The sequence below is a fragment of the Mya arenaria genome, chromosome 5, assembly GCF_026914265.1.
Source record: "Mya arenaria isolate MELC-2E11 chromosome 5, ASM2691426v1".
Taxonomy (NCBI): Eukaryota; Metazoa; Mollusca; class Bivalvia; order Myida; family Myidae; genus Mya; species Mya arenaria.
Window position 1 is genome coordinate 64,691,389 of NC_069126.1, and position 20,394 is coordinate 64,711,782.

The 20,394-nt window shown below is 38.9% G+C and overlaps 1 protein-coding gene across 2 annotated transcripts; it reads right to left on the reverse strand.

Moving 5' to 3' along the window:
* Positions 1 to 7,147: 7,147 nt before the first annotated feature.
* On the reverse strand, positions 7,148 to 19,375 carry LOC128233983 (uridine phosphorylase 1-like). Of its 2 annotated transcripts, none has more exons than XM_052947894.1 (8): positions 19,226 to 19,375; positions 13,826 to 13,946; positions 13,194 to 13,343; positions 12,654 to 12,768; positions 11,340 to 11,410; positions 10,575 to 10,713; positions 9,736 to 9,882; positions 7,148 to 8,166 (listed from the first exon to the last, which is right to left on the reverse strand). In XM_052947894.1, the coding sequence occupies exons 1-8, from the start codon at positions 19,321 to 19,323 to the stop codon at positions 8,030 to 8,032; spliced, it is 978 nt and encodes a 325-aa protein (XP_052803854.1). In that variant the 5' UTR covers positions 19,324 to 19,375; the 3' UTR covers positions 7,148 to 8,029. The 2 variants fall into 2 exon arrangements, with proteins under 2 accessions (XP_052803854.1, XP_052803855.1); XM_052947895.1 differs by lacking the exon at positions 19,226 to 19,375 and adding an exon at positions 16,522 to 16,982.
* Positions 19,376 to 20,394: the final 1,019 nt, after the last annotated feature.

A 20,394-nucleotide genomic window follows, 5' to 3' on the forward strand; every position in this document is an offset into this window, starting at 1 on the left:
ACGTCCTAACACTTTGGTATTTCATTTTTTTGATTTTCAATACTTTTTACTTTGAATGTTTCAAATTTGTTAGGACGTCCTAACATTTTGGTATTTCATATTTTTGATTTTCAATACTTTTTACTTTGAATGTTTCAAATTTGTTAGGACGTCCTAACACTTTGGTATTTCATATTTTTGATTTTCAATCATTTTTACTTTGAATGGTTCAAATTTGTTAGGTAGTCCTAACATTTTTGGTATTTCTTACTTTGATTTTCAATAGGTGTTACTTTAAATGTTTCAAATTTAGGACGTCCTAACATTTTCTATTATCTTACTGTATTTGATGGAAAATGCTATTGAATAAAGACTAAAACTCATTTTGTTGTTGTGTTGGTTCTATTTTTCAATGAAAAACACTCAAAATTGGCATGAAATATGCAGAAAAGCTGTTTGTGAATTGGGATCGATCGGACAATCCCTTTTTAAATTGGAGAGCTTTAATGTGTTTGTATGGAGCCCAGTCAGTCTGAATGTGTGTAGATTTTGCTTTGACATATGCTCGTTTGCGTCAACGAAAGAGTGCTCTAAAGTTGTTATGCGTCCAAGGAGGCTGGGATTTTCTTATAGTTACTTGTGATGTAAAAATGTCTTTTTAATGGTAAAAGCTCTGAACGTTATTGTAAAGTAGAGACACTTGGCTGTAGATAGTTTCCGTAACTTCTGAGTGTATTGTCGTGTTGCCTAAATTGACAGGTCATGGATTAGGATGGACATCACCACAACATAGGAGAACTAAAGCTAACCAAGTGAAAAATTCAAATGTGTTGGAGTCCATTAAAGGATTGCTGTAGTAAATAAAATAGGCCTTCTCGTATTCTGTATGTACCTATATCAATACTTATGTAAAACCATCAAGTTACGGTAACCAGTGGGACTCCCCGAAAATAAGCCAATCGGTTGCATGAGAAAGAGTGTAAGTGGGAGAAAGAATACACATTGGAGTAAGGAGAAAGTAAAAATTGTTCGAGTTTGACATAAGTATGGGGTTATGAGAAAAAAGATCCCGAGGGCCATGGTTTATAACAAGTTATCTGTAGGTATAAAAATTAAATTGATACAAGTACTATGATGCATGATCCAACTTGACATTTGAGGTACATTTTATCTGGTAATTCGGATTTTGTGGCCGGTTTAAAGCAGTAGTTACCTGAGCCTTCCTGTAGGAAAGTATTTTAGGCAGTGTAAGCATGTACGTAACAAGATAAGCCATGCAATAAACAAACATTACAAGCCCTACGGAAAGGACACATCTACTGGCACACCAAGTAATGAATGTTCTTGTACGCAAAGACAAAATCACTTTAAGACGTCGAACAACATATCGTCACTATTTGTACAGGTTTATAGCTATGTGTTTCTCTTTGTAAAGATGTGCATATTATGATATTACTACTACTAATAATAAAAGCATGTACAGTAATTATAGCATATCAAGTATAAATAAAGCACATTCACAAATGTGTTTGTAATAAGAGTTCGTATATTCTCGTAGTAGTCGTACTAAGACATATATGTAAAGATTTAAACAGCATGTGTACGAGTCGACAAAAATTGACATGCTACTGTATTTAATGGCATCACACCGAGAAACAATTTCTCTTGAATCGCAATACAAGAAAGAACTTTTAATAACATTTTCATAATTTGATTTAAATCAAAGCGAAAGAAATTCTCATTATTTTATGCAACTGATAAATCCATATGAATGTCACAAGCAATATTGTAATAGAGGATGTTAATTTTAATATGCTAAAGCAAGAAGTGATATCATGAAACATATAATTTGTTACTGGTGGAAAAGGTTAATAGGTAGAATCCAGAGCAAAGCAAACAGTTCTAACTATGACAATTATCATGTCAGAAGATATATTAATATCAAATAAATCAATTAACACAGTCTCTATTATAATCTAAAATTTATGTCCTCTACAAATGGAAAAGTTGTGAATTGAGATTGAACTGGTTAAATGCCTGTTTTTATGAATAACAGAAACCATAAAAGGCTAATGCAAGTCTGGAAAATACTAAATTTTTTAAGTTGTTTTCATTATTAAAATTGCAACTTTGAACTTTTATGCGTGCAAATTTTAAATCGCTTCTGAAGGAGGTTATTCCGGGTTGAAAAACAACAACAAATAGAGGTAAGACCCCAAACGGTTACTTTGCTTCAGTAGGGGAAAGGTCTAATTTGAAGGTGCATTACTTCCCGGGGTTTATATGTTTAGATGGAATAGCTTCCCTTTTATTTGAAACACTGGTACTGGCAGTAATATCCACAAACGTCACGCCATCAGTCTTATCAATAATCACCGTGATTCATAGGCCTGTCAATCTCGTCAACTTTTTCACATGTACATTTGCCTGAATGCTTAGTTTATTCACTTATTTCACCCTTATGACCCAGCAGAGGCCCACCTACTCATTCATAGTTACCAGGGCAAGGGTTTCCCTAAATTAAGCTCACTTCGGCACTTAGAGAGGATAGAGGTTGTCCTTCCTCGGAATTCTGCCCCGGCTCTGCCTTGAAGTGCTGCCCCGGCTCTGCCTATCACCTGATGGGTAGAGGGGGGTTAGAGGTTGTCCTGCCTTGGAGTGCTGCCCCGGCTCTGCCTATCACCTGATGGGTAGAGGGAGGATAGATGTTGTCCTGCCTTGGAGTGCTGCTCCGGCTTTGCCTATCACCTGATGGGTAGAGGGAGGATAGATGTTGTCCTGCCTTGGAGTGCTGCTCCGGCTCTGCCTATCACCTGATGGGTAGAAGGGGGATAGAGGTTGTCCTGCCTTGGACTGCTGCTCCGGCTTTGCCTATCACCTGATGGGAAGAGGGAGGTTAGATGTTGTCCTGCCTTGGAATGCTGCCCCGGCTTTGCCTATCACCTGATGGGTAGAGGGAGGTTAGAGGTTGTCCTGCCTTGGAGTGCTGCTCCGGCTCTGCCTATCACCTGATGGGTAGAGGGAGGATAGAAGTTGTCCTGCCTTGGAATGCTGCTCCGGCTTTGCCTATCACCTGATGGGTAGAGGGAGGTTAGATGTTGTCCTGCCTTGGAGTGCTGCCCCGGCTTTGCCTATCACCTGATGGGTAGAAGGGGGATAGAGGTTGTCCTGCCTTGGAGTGCTGCTCCGGCTTTGCCTATCATCTGATGGGTAGAGGGAGGTTAGATGTTGTCCTGCCTTGGAGTGCTGCTCCGGCTCTGCCTATCACCTGAAGGGTAGAAGGAGGATAGAGGCTGTCCTGCCTTGGAGTGCTGCTCCGGCTTTGCCTATCACCTGATGGGTAGAGGGAGGTTAGATGTTGTCCTGCCTTGGAATGCTGCCCCGGCTTTGCCTATCACCTGATAGGTAGAAGGGGGATAGAGGTTGTCCTGCCTTGGAGTGCTGCTCCGGCTTTGCCTATCACCTGATGGGTAGAGGGAGGTTAGATGTTGTCCTGCATTGGAATGCTGCTCCGGCTTTGCCTATCACCTGATGGGTAGAGGGAGGATAGAGGTTGTCCTGCCTTGGAGTGCTGCTCCGGCTTTGCCTATCACCTGATGGGTAGAGGGAGGTTAGATGTTGTCCTGCCTTGGAGTGCTGCTCCGGCTTTGCCTATCACCTGATGGGTAGAAGGAGGATATAGGTTGTCCTGCCTTGGAGTGCTGCTCCGGCTTTGCCTATCACCTGATGGGTAGAGGGAGGTTAGTGGTTGTCCTGCCTTGGAGTGCTGCCCCGGCTTTGCCTATCATCTGATGGGTAGAAGGGGGATAGAGGTTGTCCTGCCTTGGAATGCTGCTCCGGCTTTGCCTATCACCTGATGGGTAGAGGGAGGTTAGATGTTGTCTTGCCTTGGAGTGCTGCCCCGGCTTTGCCTATCATCTGATGGGTAGAAGGGGGATAGAGGTTGTCCTGCCTTGGAGTGCTGCTCCGGCTTTGCCTATCACCTGATGGGTAGAGGGAGGTTAGATGTTGTCCTGCCTTGGAATGCTGCTCCGGCTTTGCTTATCACCTGATGGGTAGAGGGAGGATAGAGGTTGTCCTGCCTTGGAGTGCTGCTCCGGCTTTGCCTATCACCTGATGGGTAGAGGGAGGTTAGATGTTGTCCAGCCTTGGAGTGCTGCTCCGGCTTTGCCTTTCACCTGATGGGTAGAGGGAGGATAGATGTTGTCCTGCCTTGGAGTGCTGCTCCGGCTTTGCCTATCACCTGATGGGTAGAGGGAGGATAGAGGTTGTCCTGCCTTGGAGTGCTGCTCCGGCTTTGCCTATCACCTGATGGGTAGAGGGAGGTTAGAGGTTGTCCTGCCTTGGAGTGCTGCCCCGGCTTTGCCTATCACCTGATGGGTAGAAGGGGGATAGAGGTTGTCCTTCCTCGGAATGCTGCCCCGGCTCTGCCTATCACCTGATGGGTAGAGGGAGGATAGAGGTTGGCCTGCCTTGAGTGCTGCTCCGGCTTTGCCTATCACCTGATGGGTAGAAGGGGGATAGAGGTTGTCCTGCCTTGGAGTGCTGCTCCGGCTTTGCCTATCACCTGATGGGTAGAAGGCTGTCTGGAGGATAGAGGTTGTCCTTTTTTGGAATTCTGCTCTGGCTTGGCTAATCACCTGATGGGTAGAAGGTCTGACGGGAGGATAGAGGTTGTCCTTCTTTGGAATGCTGTTCCGGCTTGGCCTATCATCTGATGGGTAAAGGGAGAATATAGGTTGTCCTTCCTTGGAATGCTGCTACTTCTCGGCCTATCACCTGATGGGTAGATAGAGGACAGAGGTTGTCCTTCTTTGGAATGCTGCTCCAGCTAGGCCTATCATCTGATGGATAGAGGGAGGACAGAGGTTGCCCTTCTTATAAATGCTGCTCTCGGCTTGGCCTATCATCTGATGGGTAGTGTGTGTGTGTGGGGGGGGGGGGGGGGGGGTAATAATTAGTGTTACGCTTTTGTTTACTTCATTAATTGTCAGGACAATGGCCCTGCAGAGGTTTGGATGGTTGCATGTAGGTAGGGATTGTCCTAATCATAGAATCAACCTTGTCTTTGTACATAACTGTTTGATAATGTCAGCAAAATCTACTGGTACTTTAAATAACATGGTAAATTCAGTTTCTCGTCTTAGCACTTCTTCACAAATACATTTAATTCTAGCAGCCTATAGTAAAAAATAATAACATTTTCTTACCAGCTACACATTACTATGTCATGCTATAATTCTTATGTACATATGATTAATACTACATATCATTATTATTCTGTATTAACATTAGTATAGTCTTCTATCTTGTTGGTCTCCATGGCAACCGAAAACGTCGGTAGTGGTACCAGCTACACATTACTATGTCATGCTATAATTCTTATGTACATATGATTAATGCTACTTACTATTTTTATGTTTAAAATGCATGTATACTACATATTATTATTATTCTGTATTAACATTATTATAGTCAAAGAACTAACCATTTTACAGTGGTATGTCTACTACCGGAGCCGTGCACATGCGGATAGTTACAAAGCCGGGAAAAGTAGTTCAGATCAGATATATCTTACTTTTTGCAATTGTGAGTTCTGAATGAATATAAACGGCTTTTGTAAATATTTTTCCCCGTAAGTAACCAATTCAAAACTACAAGCTTTTTATTTTCAAGTCAGCAATTTATTGTAATGCTCATTATTTATATAGAAAAATAGCACGTTCATTGAGCTAATGTTTGTTTGTTATCATATAATCTTATTGATTATTCTATATTGTTGGTCTCCATGGCAACCGAAAACGTCGATAGTGGTAATAAGGGTCGAGTTGCCTATGGAGGTGCTTCCCCGCCCCCACCCGAAACACTGCTATTTTTTAACCGGAAGCTGTATAATAACCACTTAAAGCTGCACTCTCACAGATTGAACGTTTTGACAACTTTTTTATTTTTTTGTCTTAGCAAGTGCATTTTTTTGCGAAAACCCATGGAAACCAGTGATTAAAGACTGCTGACAAAAAATAAAGTAGCATATTTTTAAATTTAAGTTCAAAAATTTATGATTTATGCATTTTTTCTTAAACCGTTACTTACGGTTTAAGCCATAAAACATTAATTTTCGAACAAAAATGTGAAAATCTACGATCGGATTTATTGTCAACAATCTTATATCATTGGTTTGCAGATATTTACGCAAAAATTTGCACTTTCCAAGACAAAAAAATAAAAAAGTTGTTAAAATGGTATATCTGTGAGAGTGCAGCTTTAAAATGATCTGGAATCCAGAAAACCATTTGGTATAGAAATGCTTTGTAAAGCGGCACGTACACAATTGCTGACCAGTTAACTGATTGTATATAATAGAGGAATGTTGCTGACGACAAAGGTGAAGAAGGGTTTTATAAAAGGCTGACCATGTAGATGAAAAAGGATTTTTTGAATGTTAAAAAGAATATATTTTGCAGAGTTATTCTATTGAATATAAGGTATTTGAGTTATAAGTGCAAATGCCAACTTGCTCTATAACTGAACTTGAACCGAACGCCGACGCCGGGGCGAGTAATAAAGCCTCCTTATTCTTCGAGCTAAAAATTGGAATCGGCAATGCAGACGACCAGACATATTGTAAAACTTGCGGAAACGGTAATAAAACAAATACTAACAACTGGTTTATTAATATTCTTTAAAGAAATAGTAAAAACGCAAATTATGCGAAAGCCTCATTCGGAAATGTTGGGCGAACGACCACATCATTTTATTATTTTTGAAGGGACTGCGACTTTATGTTGTATAGTTCAAACACAACGCCCGCTCCGTTCAAGTAGCTTTATTAAATGTTCTAAACAGCGTCACGCTCCCAGCCGGATCCTAACACCGAGCGATATTAACGTCCTCCTTGCTAAAAGGCTTCCCGCCCAAAAAGCTCTCTTCGACAAAAGCTCCCTGACTAGCAGTCAAATCGACCGTTATATACTACACCGCACTAGACAGGTTATGCAAGTACCAGACGGGTTATGCAATCTAATTGCATACACTTGACCCTGGGGTGTGGTATCAGTAACACTATATGTAATATGTAACACTTCATCTACACAACGATTCATACATTACATTATCAAACACGTGCAGATACAATAAACCAAACAAATTATTTGAGTTGTATGTTTATTATGATCAAAATCTTAGCAATCTATGTACAAATTATGCATACAATGGTCAGGACGTGGTTATTTTTAACACAAAGTAATACTGACGTATATTTCTTGTATACATATAAAAACAACACTTGTTAGTCGTAAAAAATGATAGCACCTTACACATATCTGTTTTTCCTTAACTATTAATACAACAGAGAGGTTCAACATCTATAAGGACCTTATCTACTTGCAACGAAATCTGAAAAGTAAATGCTTCAATTCCTAAAAAAGTCTCCCCCAATAATGCACTTGATTGGAAAGTGCGGTTATGCCAGTTTATCACCCTACGGTAAATAAATAATGATGATGAGAAGGTTACAGAATACCGGGGATGTTTGAAGATGTTCTTGTAGTCATTAAAACGGTTGATAGTCATGACGAAAAAATATATATGTAAGGATATGACGTCATAATTTAACACGAAATTTAGGTTAATTATTCAAAAGTCTATCAAAACAAATCACAGCAAATAATTGACCAATCACGACCGCCGAGCGACGGGCAGAAAAAGAATGGCACGGAACGTATTGAACGAATGCAAGCTGCACTGAATACAAGAAATGCATAAACACTTTGTTCTATATAACACATGTCTTTTCAACATATTATATCTCAAAATTAACCCACATCAATGGCAAAACACAATATTTTGGCAAAATAAACGCCAGTGCGTTGAATTTGGCAAACTAGTGAACTCTTCAAATCTTTGTACAAGAATGTTTAATTTAATCACCACAAGAGGCATTTAGCGGTGCGCACACGAGGTATGTATCGGTCCGCGTGAAGAGTGACACGCCTATGCAGTGCTTGATCGACAGGCACGGACAAAGTAGATCAGCGAGGAAGTGATGCGGCTAGAGACCAAGGCGGTTCCGGATGTAACGAGCCACGAGAATCTGTGGGTAGGTCTGCCACTCGTGTAACAGCTGCAGGTTAGTGGTGATCCCGTCTCCCTCGCACCGGTCGAGCAGCGTTACACAGCATACAGCCCCTGAACAGACGGATTGACGAGGGTTGGATGGTTAGCATTATTGATATCATAATGGGTGATATTGATTTTCATTTGTCCGATATATCAACTTAAAAAAGCACGTCCTTGGATCGATGTATTTATCGTCACATCAAACGGCGACGTTGGTTTTTAAATATATTACAAGGAAACATCACAACACCCTTGTCCTTAGGAAACGGTAACATGGCTATAATTGCTCAAATTAGGGAGAAGAATGAATTTACAGCTAATTGTAACATTATTTATCAATTATTTGACAGGCAAACAGCTAACCACTTTATTAATAGAGAATAGAATAGAAATACTGTTTTGGTTGTCCGATAATTAATGTTTCTAAACATGTACGTTCCTTCTCCAGCCTTACCCGGTATGCTTGGGGTCAGATAAGGCCGCTAAGCTTGCCCGGCATGTCTGCTCGGTCAAAGAGGACGGTGAAGCCTTCCCGGTACGCTAGCGCGGTCACAGAGGGATGTTAAGTTTACCCGTATGTTGGCCTGGTCACATAGGTCATGAAGCTTACCCTGTATGTTGGCGGGGTCAAATTTGGCCGTGAAGCTTAACCAATATGTTTGACTGGTCACAGAGGTCCGTTATGCTTACCCGGAATGCTGCTTCGGTCACAAAGGGCCCGTGAAGAGATTTAGGTTTGCAGGCCCGGACAATGCGGACCGTCAAGCCTAGCTGATATGTTGGCCCAGTAATACAGATCCGTGAAAATTACCTGGTCTGTTGGCCCAGCCGCAGTGCGCCGTGAATATCACTCGGTATGCTTGCCCCGTCACGGAGGCCGTTAAGCTTACCCGTTACGTTGGCCCGGTCGAAGAGGGCCTTGGAAGATTACCCGTTATTTTGGTTCGTGAAGCTTACCCGGTATGTTGGCCCGGTCAAAGAGGGCCTTGAAGATTACCCGTTATTTTGGTTCGTGAAGCTTACCCGGTATGTTGGCCCGGTCAAAGAGGGCCTTGAAGATTACCCGTTATTTGTGGTCCGTGAAGCTTACCCGGTATGTTGGCCCGGTCAAAGAGGGCCTTGAAGATTACCCGTTATTTTGGTCCGTGAAGCTTACCCGGTATGTTGGCCCGGTCAAAGAGGGCCTTGAAGATTACCCGTTATTTGTGGTCCGTGAAGCTTACCCGGTATGTTGGCCCGGTCAAAGAGGGCCTTGAAGATTACCCGTTATTTGTGGTCCGTGAAGCTTACCCGGTATGTTGGCGCGGTCAAAGAGGGCCTTGAAGATTACCCGTTATTTGTGGTCCGTGAAGCTTACCCGGTATGTTGGCCCGGTCAAAGAGGGCCTTGAAGATTACCCGTTATTTGTGGTCCGTGAAGCTTAACCGGTATGTTGGCCCGGTCAAAGAGGGCCTTGAAGATTACCCGTTATTTGTGGTCCGTGAAGCTTACCCGGTATGTTGGCCCGGTCAAAGAGGGCCTTGAAGATTACCCGTTATTTGTGGTCCGTGAAGCTTACCCGGTATGTTGGCCCGGTCACATAGTGTCTTAAAGCTTACCCGGTATATTGGCCTGATCATAGAGGGCCGTGCAACTTACCCGGTATGTTTGCGCGGTCACAGAGAGCCGTGAAGCCAAGGGACTCCATTTCCATGTTGGTCACCCCACGGTCCGCTAGCTCCCGTAACCATAGAAACTTTTCCTCCTCCTCGTGTTCACAGAACGCCCCGTCCATCCGTCCCTGACCTAGTGGTGTAAAAAGAATTAGAAATAAATACTATTCTTAAAACAACAACTTCAAAATCATTAACTCACGTCAATGTGCTGGCCCTGACCTAGTAGAAACAAACTAAAATTATGTTCGCCTAGTGAATATATGTGATTGAAATTATTACGGTATAAATTCAGTTTTGCAAATGACAAGAATTAAAGATTATATGTACAAATTTATGAGCAAACGGGCTTCGAGTAAATTCTTATTAAAACGGTTTCTAACTACGTATTTAGTTTCAAGGTTGAAGATCGGTTGAAATACTTTAAAATTTCAAAATGGTTTTATAAAATTTTATACTTTTGCTTAAAGGGCCTCGTTCACAGATTTTAGGTTTTATTATTGGGTTATTTGTTGAAATACTTAACTTTAATGGACATAGATCAAACAGCAAATTAACTGCCGGATACACATTTAAACATTATTTTATAAATCAAAGCCCCAAATGATTGTGTTTTCAATAAGGTTACTAACACTGTTTCAGCGAAATAGAGCATATTCTTTTCAATAATCATTAACATAAGAGCTAAGTTAAACCTTTGTAGATGTGTTCACAGCATTACACACAATTGCTCACATTTTACACGATACAAATAAATAAAACGATTTCCGACCCTATAGAACGTGAATGCGAACCTTTAACCTATACACAACGTGTATAAATTACCTTCATAGAAATCATCGGCACACAGGGTGGTGCCCAGCACGGTTTTGAACTTGTCGTCGTTTTGGCTACAGGCGTACAGTTGGCGGATAAGGTCGCTGTCCACTTTCGCCGGCCGTTCAACCGCACGCCCGAGGATATACTGGCAAAATAAAATGTTGTTCACACAATTTGAAGTCGCCAATGGGGACGTGACAGTGGTACTAAATGTACATTTAGAAAAGGGTGATTCTTAAAAACCGTGTGTATGGAATAGATTATATATTATACAACTCTTTTGATAGAGAAAAGAAACGCGTAAAAAATCGTAAATATTACACAAGGTTTTACATAAAATAAAAATGACGTTTCACCGTGGTTATAATCAAGACACTATCAGTGTATGCTGTAGTTCAACTTGTACTCTGATACATGTTGTACTTAGGCCCAAAAATAAATGGTTTGGTTAGGGTTACTAGTACATCCATTTCAAAAACAGGTAGGGTAGGAAGGTTTTTATTTTTATTTTCATTTTCTTCATTATGCCTTATGTAAGAATCTTATTGGCATCATTAGAGAATGGTGATCAAGTAATCTTCTATAAAAAGCTTAAAAGGTTTATACGCACTTTAAAAAAAATACCAACTGACTATAAACACGGTAGGTAGAGTCGGGTATCTGGAACCAAATGTATTTTTGGCCTAAGTGAAGTTTAATTTTAAAGTATAAATTTCATTTTAGGCATCTAGTAACAAATCATTCACGTCATTGCTTTGAAGCAGAGCCCACCTGCTTATAGACTGGTTCCAATGCGCCGTTGACAACCTTCTGGCTGATGACCACCGTGCCAGGCTCCAATCCTGAAATGTAAAACATATCATAATCATTATTTGTTTACAAACAGATTCCAATGCGAGTCTTTGTGGTTATTGTTTCAGTCGAAAAGAAAACAAAAATCCAAAAGGCATAACAACCAGAGTTACGGGCCCTGTGAGCCGGATATTGCCAATAATCTGAAACTGATGAACATACACATATGTACAGTATGTATGTAATATACAACGACGATACGTTTGAACATACCTACTTGATACACGTGTCATAATTGATCATTGAAACGAATGTCCTAGAAATAAATACATACTGTGTAGGAACTCATTATTGTGTCAAAATCAGGAATAAAACTCGCACCTGTTTTCTTGAGGTTTTTGCCCGTTAAATGAAATATACCAGCTTCTTCAAAGTATTTATCTGCAGAATATTCAAATCCATCCAGTCGCGGATATTGCTCGCACATTTTGTTAGTATCCATAGTTGTTTTTACACACCTCAAAATAGTTCAACTACATGCAATGACTGGATCTTAATCCGTAATGACACTGCACATTATACTTGCACCAAGCATACAACTTGTGAATTTCGCTCACAGCGGGACCTCGAGAATATATATGAGAAATAACACTTTTTTCCGATACAGAGAAATAAAGAAGCAGGATTAAAATCTCCATGGACAATTATAATTGCATATAATTATAAATAAACGCTCTATTTGTCCTGTCGGGGAGTAATTATACGAACAGAAGGTTAGATTATGATAATCACATTATTATCATTCTACTACATATTACTATTTGATTATAGTAGTAGATTGTAGTAGTAGTAGTAGTAGATTGTTTATTATATTGACATGTGTATCATACAAATAAATAACATAATTTATACAGTGAGAGTACACCCGGCCCCATGGGCCTATAGGTCACCTTTAAGAGTGAGTTAACATAATTCGATATATAAGTTACAAATGATTTTCAAACATATATAGTAACAACATAAGATATGATTCACGATTCAATTATGTACATAGAAAATAGGCAGAATTAAACGTAAGTATTTTAGAAAAAAAACAAAAAACAAAAAAAAAAAAAACTATAATAGCTATAAAATTATATGTTTGTGTTTGGGTTTTTTATGTTTAGTATTGCAAATCTTTGAGTAGCCATTGAAAAATAGAAAAAGTAAAATCATAATGCAAAAGGTTTTGTCTTTTTTTTTAAATATCTAAGTTAAAAAAATAGAATCATTGCGGAAATGACGTCATCATACCTATACCACCGCACGTGCCAATGCGAAAGAACGTGACGTTTTCACAACCAGCATAGTAGATGAGTTTTACGATCTCTTGAAAGACGATGGACAGTGAGGGGATGCCGATACCGTGCTGCAATGAGAGAGGGGAGATAAACAGTGCTAGTCGATACGTGTCAAATATGAAGTAAAGAAGGTGACGTCATTTCCTTTGACATATGAGACCTATATCGCAACGCTTGGAACACTGTTGACCATATGGAATTATCTATACTGAGAGGGTTGACATAACATTGAATTTAAGTAAACAAAAATATAATAATACTAAATAAAATACCAAGTATGATATGTCATGAAAAGCGTAATTTGACACGGCAAAACTATGTTGCTAGCACTTCTGTTATTTATCAACAAGGACATGTATTAAAACAAACGTTAAAAGAATGGGCGCGAACATGTTTCTCGTAAATTTCGCCAATGGATACTTGCTTTGTGAAATGCATCTTGGCACAAGCCAAACTAAAGATTAAGACGGACGCAGCGACCGTAATTACTAACGCTGACGGAGAGAACTGGTCCGGCCTTGTACACGGCATAGCGGTCCGTGCCGGCAGCGAAGTTATGAACCGTGTCGCTGACATCAAATTCACGCGCGATAAACCGCGCAAACTTTTCCATCCGTGTCGCTTGGCCGCCAAAACACACGACCTGAAAAGGAAATATACACAAAGTAACCACCATGGTTGTTTGGGTGCTAGGGCAGATGTATTAAGTGATTGATGGGTCGCCCTGTCTTTAATGTCGTTCACGGAAGCCATGGCATATTTCATTAAAAGGAAAAAGATACCATTCAGGGGCATAGCTAGCCCTCTATTCATGTGGGTTCATAATTGTCGTAGCGGGTTTGAGGGCATGCCCCCCTTCCGGAAAGTTTTGAAAACAATGGTCCAATCTCGGGCATTCTGGGCGTTCTGTGTTGCTTTATTTAGTATTGGAAAATGGCCAGTTATAGGATCATATATCAACAAATAAACCCTTAACTCGGCGGATGGCTGATTTTTGTCAGGATCATGTGGATTCAGCCGCGTACTCGCGTATGGGCAGCTACGCCCCTGCCGTTCTTCCATAGTCTATAAATCAAAACCACTTAATCTGATACGTCAATTAAGCTTGAATTACAGTGTTAATACCTTGACATCTCCGAAGAGGCGCCTGAGATCGTCACTTCCGGTTGAGAGGGCGATATGGTAAAGGTGGTCGTCTTGGATGGATTTGAGGCGGGCGTTGTGCAGCTTTACGCGCCCGTTGGATCTAAACAAACAAATTCGAGCAATGTCCAAACTTGCTTGGATGAAACATAGTATGGTTATTTAAAAAACAATCTTTAAAAAAAAATCCGGTCTTTTTTATTATCATTACATGTATTATTATCAAGCTCATAAGAAACACCTTAAAACAACCATACGTACCATGAAAGTTACTTATGAAGCAATCTTCTTTCAAAATACTGGTTGGAAAGCAGAATTCGGCAATTTTGACAGGTGTTCAAGATTGAAAAGATTTTCTCTTTGGGAATGGTATTGACGGAAATAATACTTGTAGTTACGCAAACTAGGGGTCAAATTTCGTATGATTATTTATTATAAATTGCCATGCACTTCAACTGCCATGAAAAACATAAATACAAAATGTCAACTGCCGGCATCTGCTTCCCGTCGGATACTGGTCTCCAACCAGTAGTTTTTAATCATGGCAGACATAAGATTAATATGTCGCCTCTTATCTACATTTGATCTATTCAATGTGAGAAAATAAATAGCATTAAAGTTCGTGTTTTCTGATCCTGACTTTAAATCTAATGGAGCCTTAATAAAGCACTTCTGAAACTTTGGCCTTGATAAGCACTTCTGAAACTTTGGCCTTGATAAAACGCTGCTGAAACTCGGTGAAAGTCCTATATAAAGGACACATACATAAAACACTCAAGTCTGGTCTATATATGGAGTGAAGAAGAAATATTTGTTTTAAGATACGATTTGTAAAACATGTAAATATATAATAAGACAAAAACAGGCCAAGGCAAGGTTAGTTTTGTACTTGAATCGATTGCTTACATGTAAGATGAAACGGCAAAATGATTAAAATATTTTTGTATTCGATGTAGACGGATCAGCATGTACTTATCTGCTGCCTGCAAATACTTCACTGATTTTATGAAAGGTCATGAATATAGACGTGACTAATAAGTTCTACCTCGGATCAGCTTGCATAAATGCCTGCCAAGGCATTTCAGTCAAACCAATGTCATGAATTAGTCTTGAATATGCCTGTGAACATACAATATTGCTCTTTTAAGTACTGTCGTATTTAAAATATAGGTCCATTAATGCAAAACATGTCGTATTAAAACTAAAGGTCCATTAATGCAAAACAAAACTACAAATAAAGTTAATCCCAAAAGAGAAACCATGATCTTGTTTGAACGCACACTCTTCTATCTTCTAGGCCTTTAAGACAAACATTCAATTTAGACCTTGTTTGAAGGCACGCTCTTCTGGGCCTATCAGACAAACATTTAACTATGACTTTGTATGAAGGCACGCTCTTCTGGGCCTATCAGACAAACGTTTAACTATGACTTTGTATGAAGGCACGCTCTTCTAGGCCTATCAGACAAACATTTAACTATGACCTTGTTTGAAGGCACGCTCTTCTAGGCCTATCAGACAAACGTTTAACTATGACTTTGTTTGAAGGCACGCTCATCTAGGCCTATCAGACAAACGTTTAACTATGACTTTGTATGAAGGCACGCTCTTCTAGGCCTATCAGACAAACGTTTAACTATGACTTTATATGAAGGCACGCTCTCTAGGCCTATCAGACAAACGTTTAACTATGACTTTGTATGAAGGCACGCTCTTCTAGGCCTATCAGACAAACGTTTAACTATGACTTTGTATGAAGGCACGCTCTTCTGGGGCTATCAGACAAACGTTTAACTATGACTTTGTATGAAGGCACGCTCTTATAGGCCTATCAGACAAACATTTAACTATGACCTTGTTTGAAGGCACGCTCTTCTAGGCCTATCAGACAAACATTTAACAATGACTTTGTATGAAGGCACGCTCTTCTATGCCTATCAGACAAACGTTTAACTATGACTTTGTATGAAGGCACGCTCTTCTAGGCCTATCAGACAAACATTTAAAGTGACACTCGTCTTTAAAATCAATACATACACATGTATAACAAACACAATTTTTTGAGTGATTCACCTTTAACTACTTACAAAAAAATGCATTTTGGGAAAATATTGATTACTAATAACAAGATCATTACCGTGTATTTCATAGCTGAAAATGCACAAATATTAAATGATTGTTGAGTGCTAAAAAAAATACAGTGACCAACTATAGTCTCATAAGGTAGAAATAGCGTGTTTTCTGCACCTTTTTTCGAATTAAACACGGTATCCTTCATAAGAACCATTGTTTTCTATATGTATTCACCATGTTCGGTAAATTAAAACAATTGTATTGATGGTGATACATCTTATTTGTGAATAAGAGGGTATCTTTATCTATGACCTTGTTTAAAGACACAATCTTCCGGCTTAATAGTCATCGGAAGACAAACAATTTCATTTCACGTCAAACACAGAATACAAAATCATACAAAAATCAATTATCAATTAATGTTTGAGTAACCGCCTTGCAGGATAGTGGCATCAGGGGTTCTTGCCATATCTTATCAGACGAATAATCTAATATTCATCATTTCAGTACTCAACCATACCTCCAATGCGATCGTTTAACCTCATTTTTTTATACTGCAGCAGCAGCATTTTCAGAAACAGTGAAAATAACAAGAAAGAACTTACGTGGGTAGAGCATCTTCTTTCCCCTCTTCGAAAAGCGCAGTTCTGTTGTCTTCAATAATATCCATACTTACAACACCAAAATATATCACGACTTATTCAAACCGAAGTACACCAGTTTAATTATAAACACAACTACCTACACCTTGTCTGGAAATTACAGTGTAATTAATAGTAAAATAGTGATACTGTTGGTGTGTGTGTGTGTGACAACGCGTGTTAAATATGTCAATTTAATTAACCTCTATAAACATATAGGACTTTAAAACACTATGGCGATATGTATGTATATTAGTATCAAGGATATAACTCGGTGGAAGCCACACACGGTTTGAATTACCGAGACAGAAATGGTTATGGTAAATAAACAGGATGATGAAATACTGAACGCCGGGAAGGGTTGATATCAGGTGGAGATAAGAACTTCCATTGTTTGCATTAGAGTTCGACTCTCGATAAATATGCATTGGAGATTAAGTGTACGCGTTGTTAAGGAATGGCCGCGTCTATTGGCTGCATTATGGCTTGAATCACCCTTGCAGTTTAGACAGGAATAAAAAAGCCTAAAGGGTCTGGGGATTTACCTTCATTCTTGAAAGTGTTGTAACGTAAAAGAGAATAAATTAGCCCCAAACATATGGTTGCGTTACAACGATGAGCGACATCAAAACGTTTCACAACAGAAAGAAGAGAAAAGGGGATCAGTCCCGGTGGAATGATGGCCGATCAGGCCTTGTGCGCCTCAATCTGGTTCGTTTGCCTCCAATGGTAATAAGAGCCGAATGATGTCTAGAAGCGATAAAAGCATTATGGCACTCGATTGTTAATTAATTTACAATTATTACATAACCAAATGCCTGCATGACATGTGTCTCTTCAGGAAACCGGTGCCAGCTAGCTCCATTACGATGTACATTGATTAAACAAACTACAGTTTCGCAACCGGCGCCATCCTGAATATTTGATCTATTTAAGCGCAATAAATTACGATCAAGGGGCACTTCATGAATGGAAACTTTTACTACAGAGATAAGAGTCATTTCTTAATACAGCGATATACTGACCTCATTTGAATGTTTGTAAATAAAGGCAAGCCAAGGATATAATGTCAAGGTTATGATTTTGTATACTCTCTATCAGAATGCTATCTAGAGCCATAATGATCAGAAACTGTACGTTCAATATTTCATTTCATATAGTTTAAGTACAGTTCTCAACACCAAAGTGGGCGAAAAAAAGAAAAGAAAAAAACGTTCCAAATAAAAGTTTAATTTTATTTTTGAGGTACAATAATTTACGGGTGAAACAAACAGCATTTGAAACATTTTTTAATATTTGATAAGGAGTTTAGGAAATTTTACATATAAGAATAATTTTCAGAAGTTTTTGAAATTCCGTTTGCATTTTCCGGATTTGTTTCGGTGATGCAGTCGAACTTTGTTGGCTCGAACTCCCAGTGAACGGCGAAAATTTCCTCAAGCCCCGGAAAATTCGAGCCAAGTGGGAATGCTTACATTCAGTATAAAGAAATTGGTCCTTTACATCCATTTCGAGCCAACGAGTAATTCGAGCCAAGCGAGTTCAGACATGGGTTCGACTTTATGTCAAAATGTTCAAGTCTATTCAATTGTCACATTGTTAATCATTGCGTATGTTGTTTGCATTACTAAAAGGCAAATTCCATAATTGGGCTACTGCAAACTATTTCCGCACTGTTTATAAAAATGTGCTTCGGTTTTGTTTCTTCGTGCTATTATTGTTATAAAGGTATATATGTACATAGGTGTTCTACTTACAAAGCAGATTACGATAATTTTTCCTTTTCACCCGCAACTTTCTCTCTCACACTTCTTCCTTGTTTATTCCTTACCTTTTTCATAATATTTCCCTTTACATGTATATTATTTCAATACTCCCCTTTTCACCAACATTGTTTTAAGTATTGTTTCCATAATCTGTATATATACATGTATAATACTGATATATCACTTGTTCAATGTTATTATATATGCGTATAATACTTACTGATGCCAACATTTATACAAGAGCTGTTTTTTTAAATGTGCTTCGAACGATTCGTCTCGAGCGAGATCGGCACTACCGAATCAAGGTACCGATGTACCTAGTAAGATGATCGTGCGTCTGTCATTGCTCCCAAAGGACTGCATAAAACGTCTGGCGGTAAAGCTTTTGACCAAGAGTTCATGCGCCGTTTAGACCCACTTGACCCTTATGGGCTTCTGGCATGAAAGGGATACATACATAATCCAAAGTATTCCGAGTTTTTGAAAGGACTATATTCATTGCAGGAACTCTGACTCGTAGCCAAGTATAAGACAAACGATGTACGCAAACATCAACATCACGACACGATCAACAATATATTGGTTCTTCCTTAGTAAGAAAGAGATTCAATGAAAGAGTCTAAATTAGTGACTTAAACTCACTTCTGCAAAATGTTTAGGAAACTGCAAATATCTTAAATAGATTTATATAGCTCATCATTTGACAGTATTTTTCCCCAATAGTGCACCTGAAAACACTTAAATCATAACTTTTTTACTGTTTGATAACGAAAAAAATACAAGCCGGTACAGTAAAGGAAAAAAATAGAAAAATGACAACAAAACCTCACGCCCACAAAGACTCATACATAAACATAAGGATAACTTAACCTTTAAGAATTTTGTTGAATCGCGTTACTTACGTGGACTTCAAATACAATAGTTGAGCATGTATCAACATTTGTTGAAGGGTTCCACTCGTCAGCATCTTAGTATTAACACTCCTAATGATTTGCCACATTTTATTTCGTCATACAAAAAAAACGTGCATTTTACATGAGTCCCTCTAAAATGGAATCAAATACCACAAAGCCATTAATGTATATCTATGTAAAAAAATAGAACGCTTTTGATCCACTGTCTGATAAAAACTTTTGTCAAGTCTGCAGAGGTCTATGAAACACCTGTACGAATGATAAATGATGGCAGTATGCCTGCACGAATGCATGTATTGCCGTTGCGAAATATATAACCTTAAACATTTAGAGTTTAGAGTATATTTCAGAATTCAATAGGCAATACGCCCATGGGTAGACAATCAATAAAATACGTTAATGTTTATAACATAGTCAATTGTCACTCAATCTTCCAAATATACTGTAACAAATTGGTTTAACATTCACAGTTGAATAGAACATTATAAACACGGCGAGAGGAATAACCAAATTTTATCCGTAATAACTATAGTAGGCATTTCTCAACACGAAAGCTTTGAAAACAAACATAGATAATTTTCTATTTTCATTAGTATTTCGAGAGGTGAATAATTCTATAAATTTAATCATATTAGGTCTTGCATAATATTATTTATCTATGTAAGCTTTTCTTATATCAGTATACAATTTACATACATAAAACTTTTTTAAAGGTTTTTGTGTGTGTCCTTCTAACCCACTTTTGCATTTTTTGTGTTCGCATTTTCTGGCGACCAAGAACACTTGAGGTTTTATTTGCCTGCACGAATGCATGTATTGTCGTTGCGAAACAGTTAACCTTAAACATACATAAAACTTTTAAAAAAAATTGTGTTTGTCCTTCTAACCCACTTTTGCATTTTTGTGTTCGCATTTTTCTGGTGGCCAAGGACACTTAAGGTTTTATCATTTTTTCTTTTCATGATTTTGCGTAGATCGATTCTGACGAATGCAAACAATTAGAAAATAGTTTCAAGGGTACATTTCAGTCCGTTTCCCCCAAGCCTTACTTGGCAAAGAAGTGCCAGTAGTTTAAGGTAGCATATACTTGGTGTTTGCTTTTTTATGTGTTGACAATCGATGATTTTTCTGGTACGTCAACGGGTACGCCCGCTCTA

Excerpts from the sequence above, each read along its gene's own strand:
- LOC128233983 (XM_052947894.1), bottom strand. The coding sequence starts at position 19,323 with ATGTGGCAAATCATTAGGAGTGTTAATACTAAGATGCTGACGAGTGGA. Across the intron at positions 10,714-11,339 it reads TGGAACCAGTCTATAAGCAG|TATATCCTCGGGCGTGCGGT; the intron begins GTGGGCTCTGCT and ends TTATTTTGCCAG. Across the intron at positions 8,167-9,735 it reads TGACCGCGCAAACATACCGG|GGGCTGTATGCTGTGTAACG; the intron begins GTAAGTTGCACG and ends CCGTCTGTTCAG.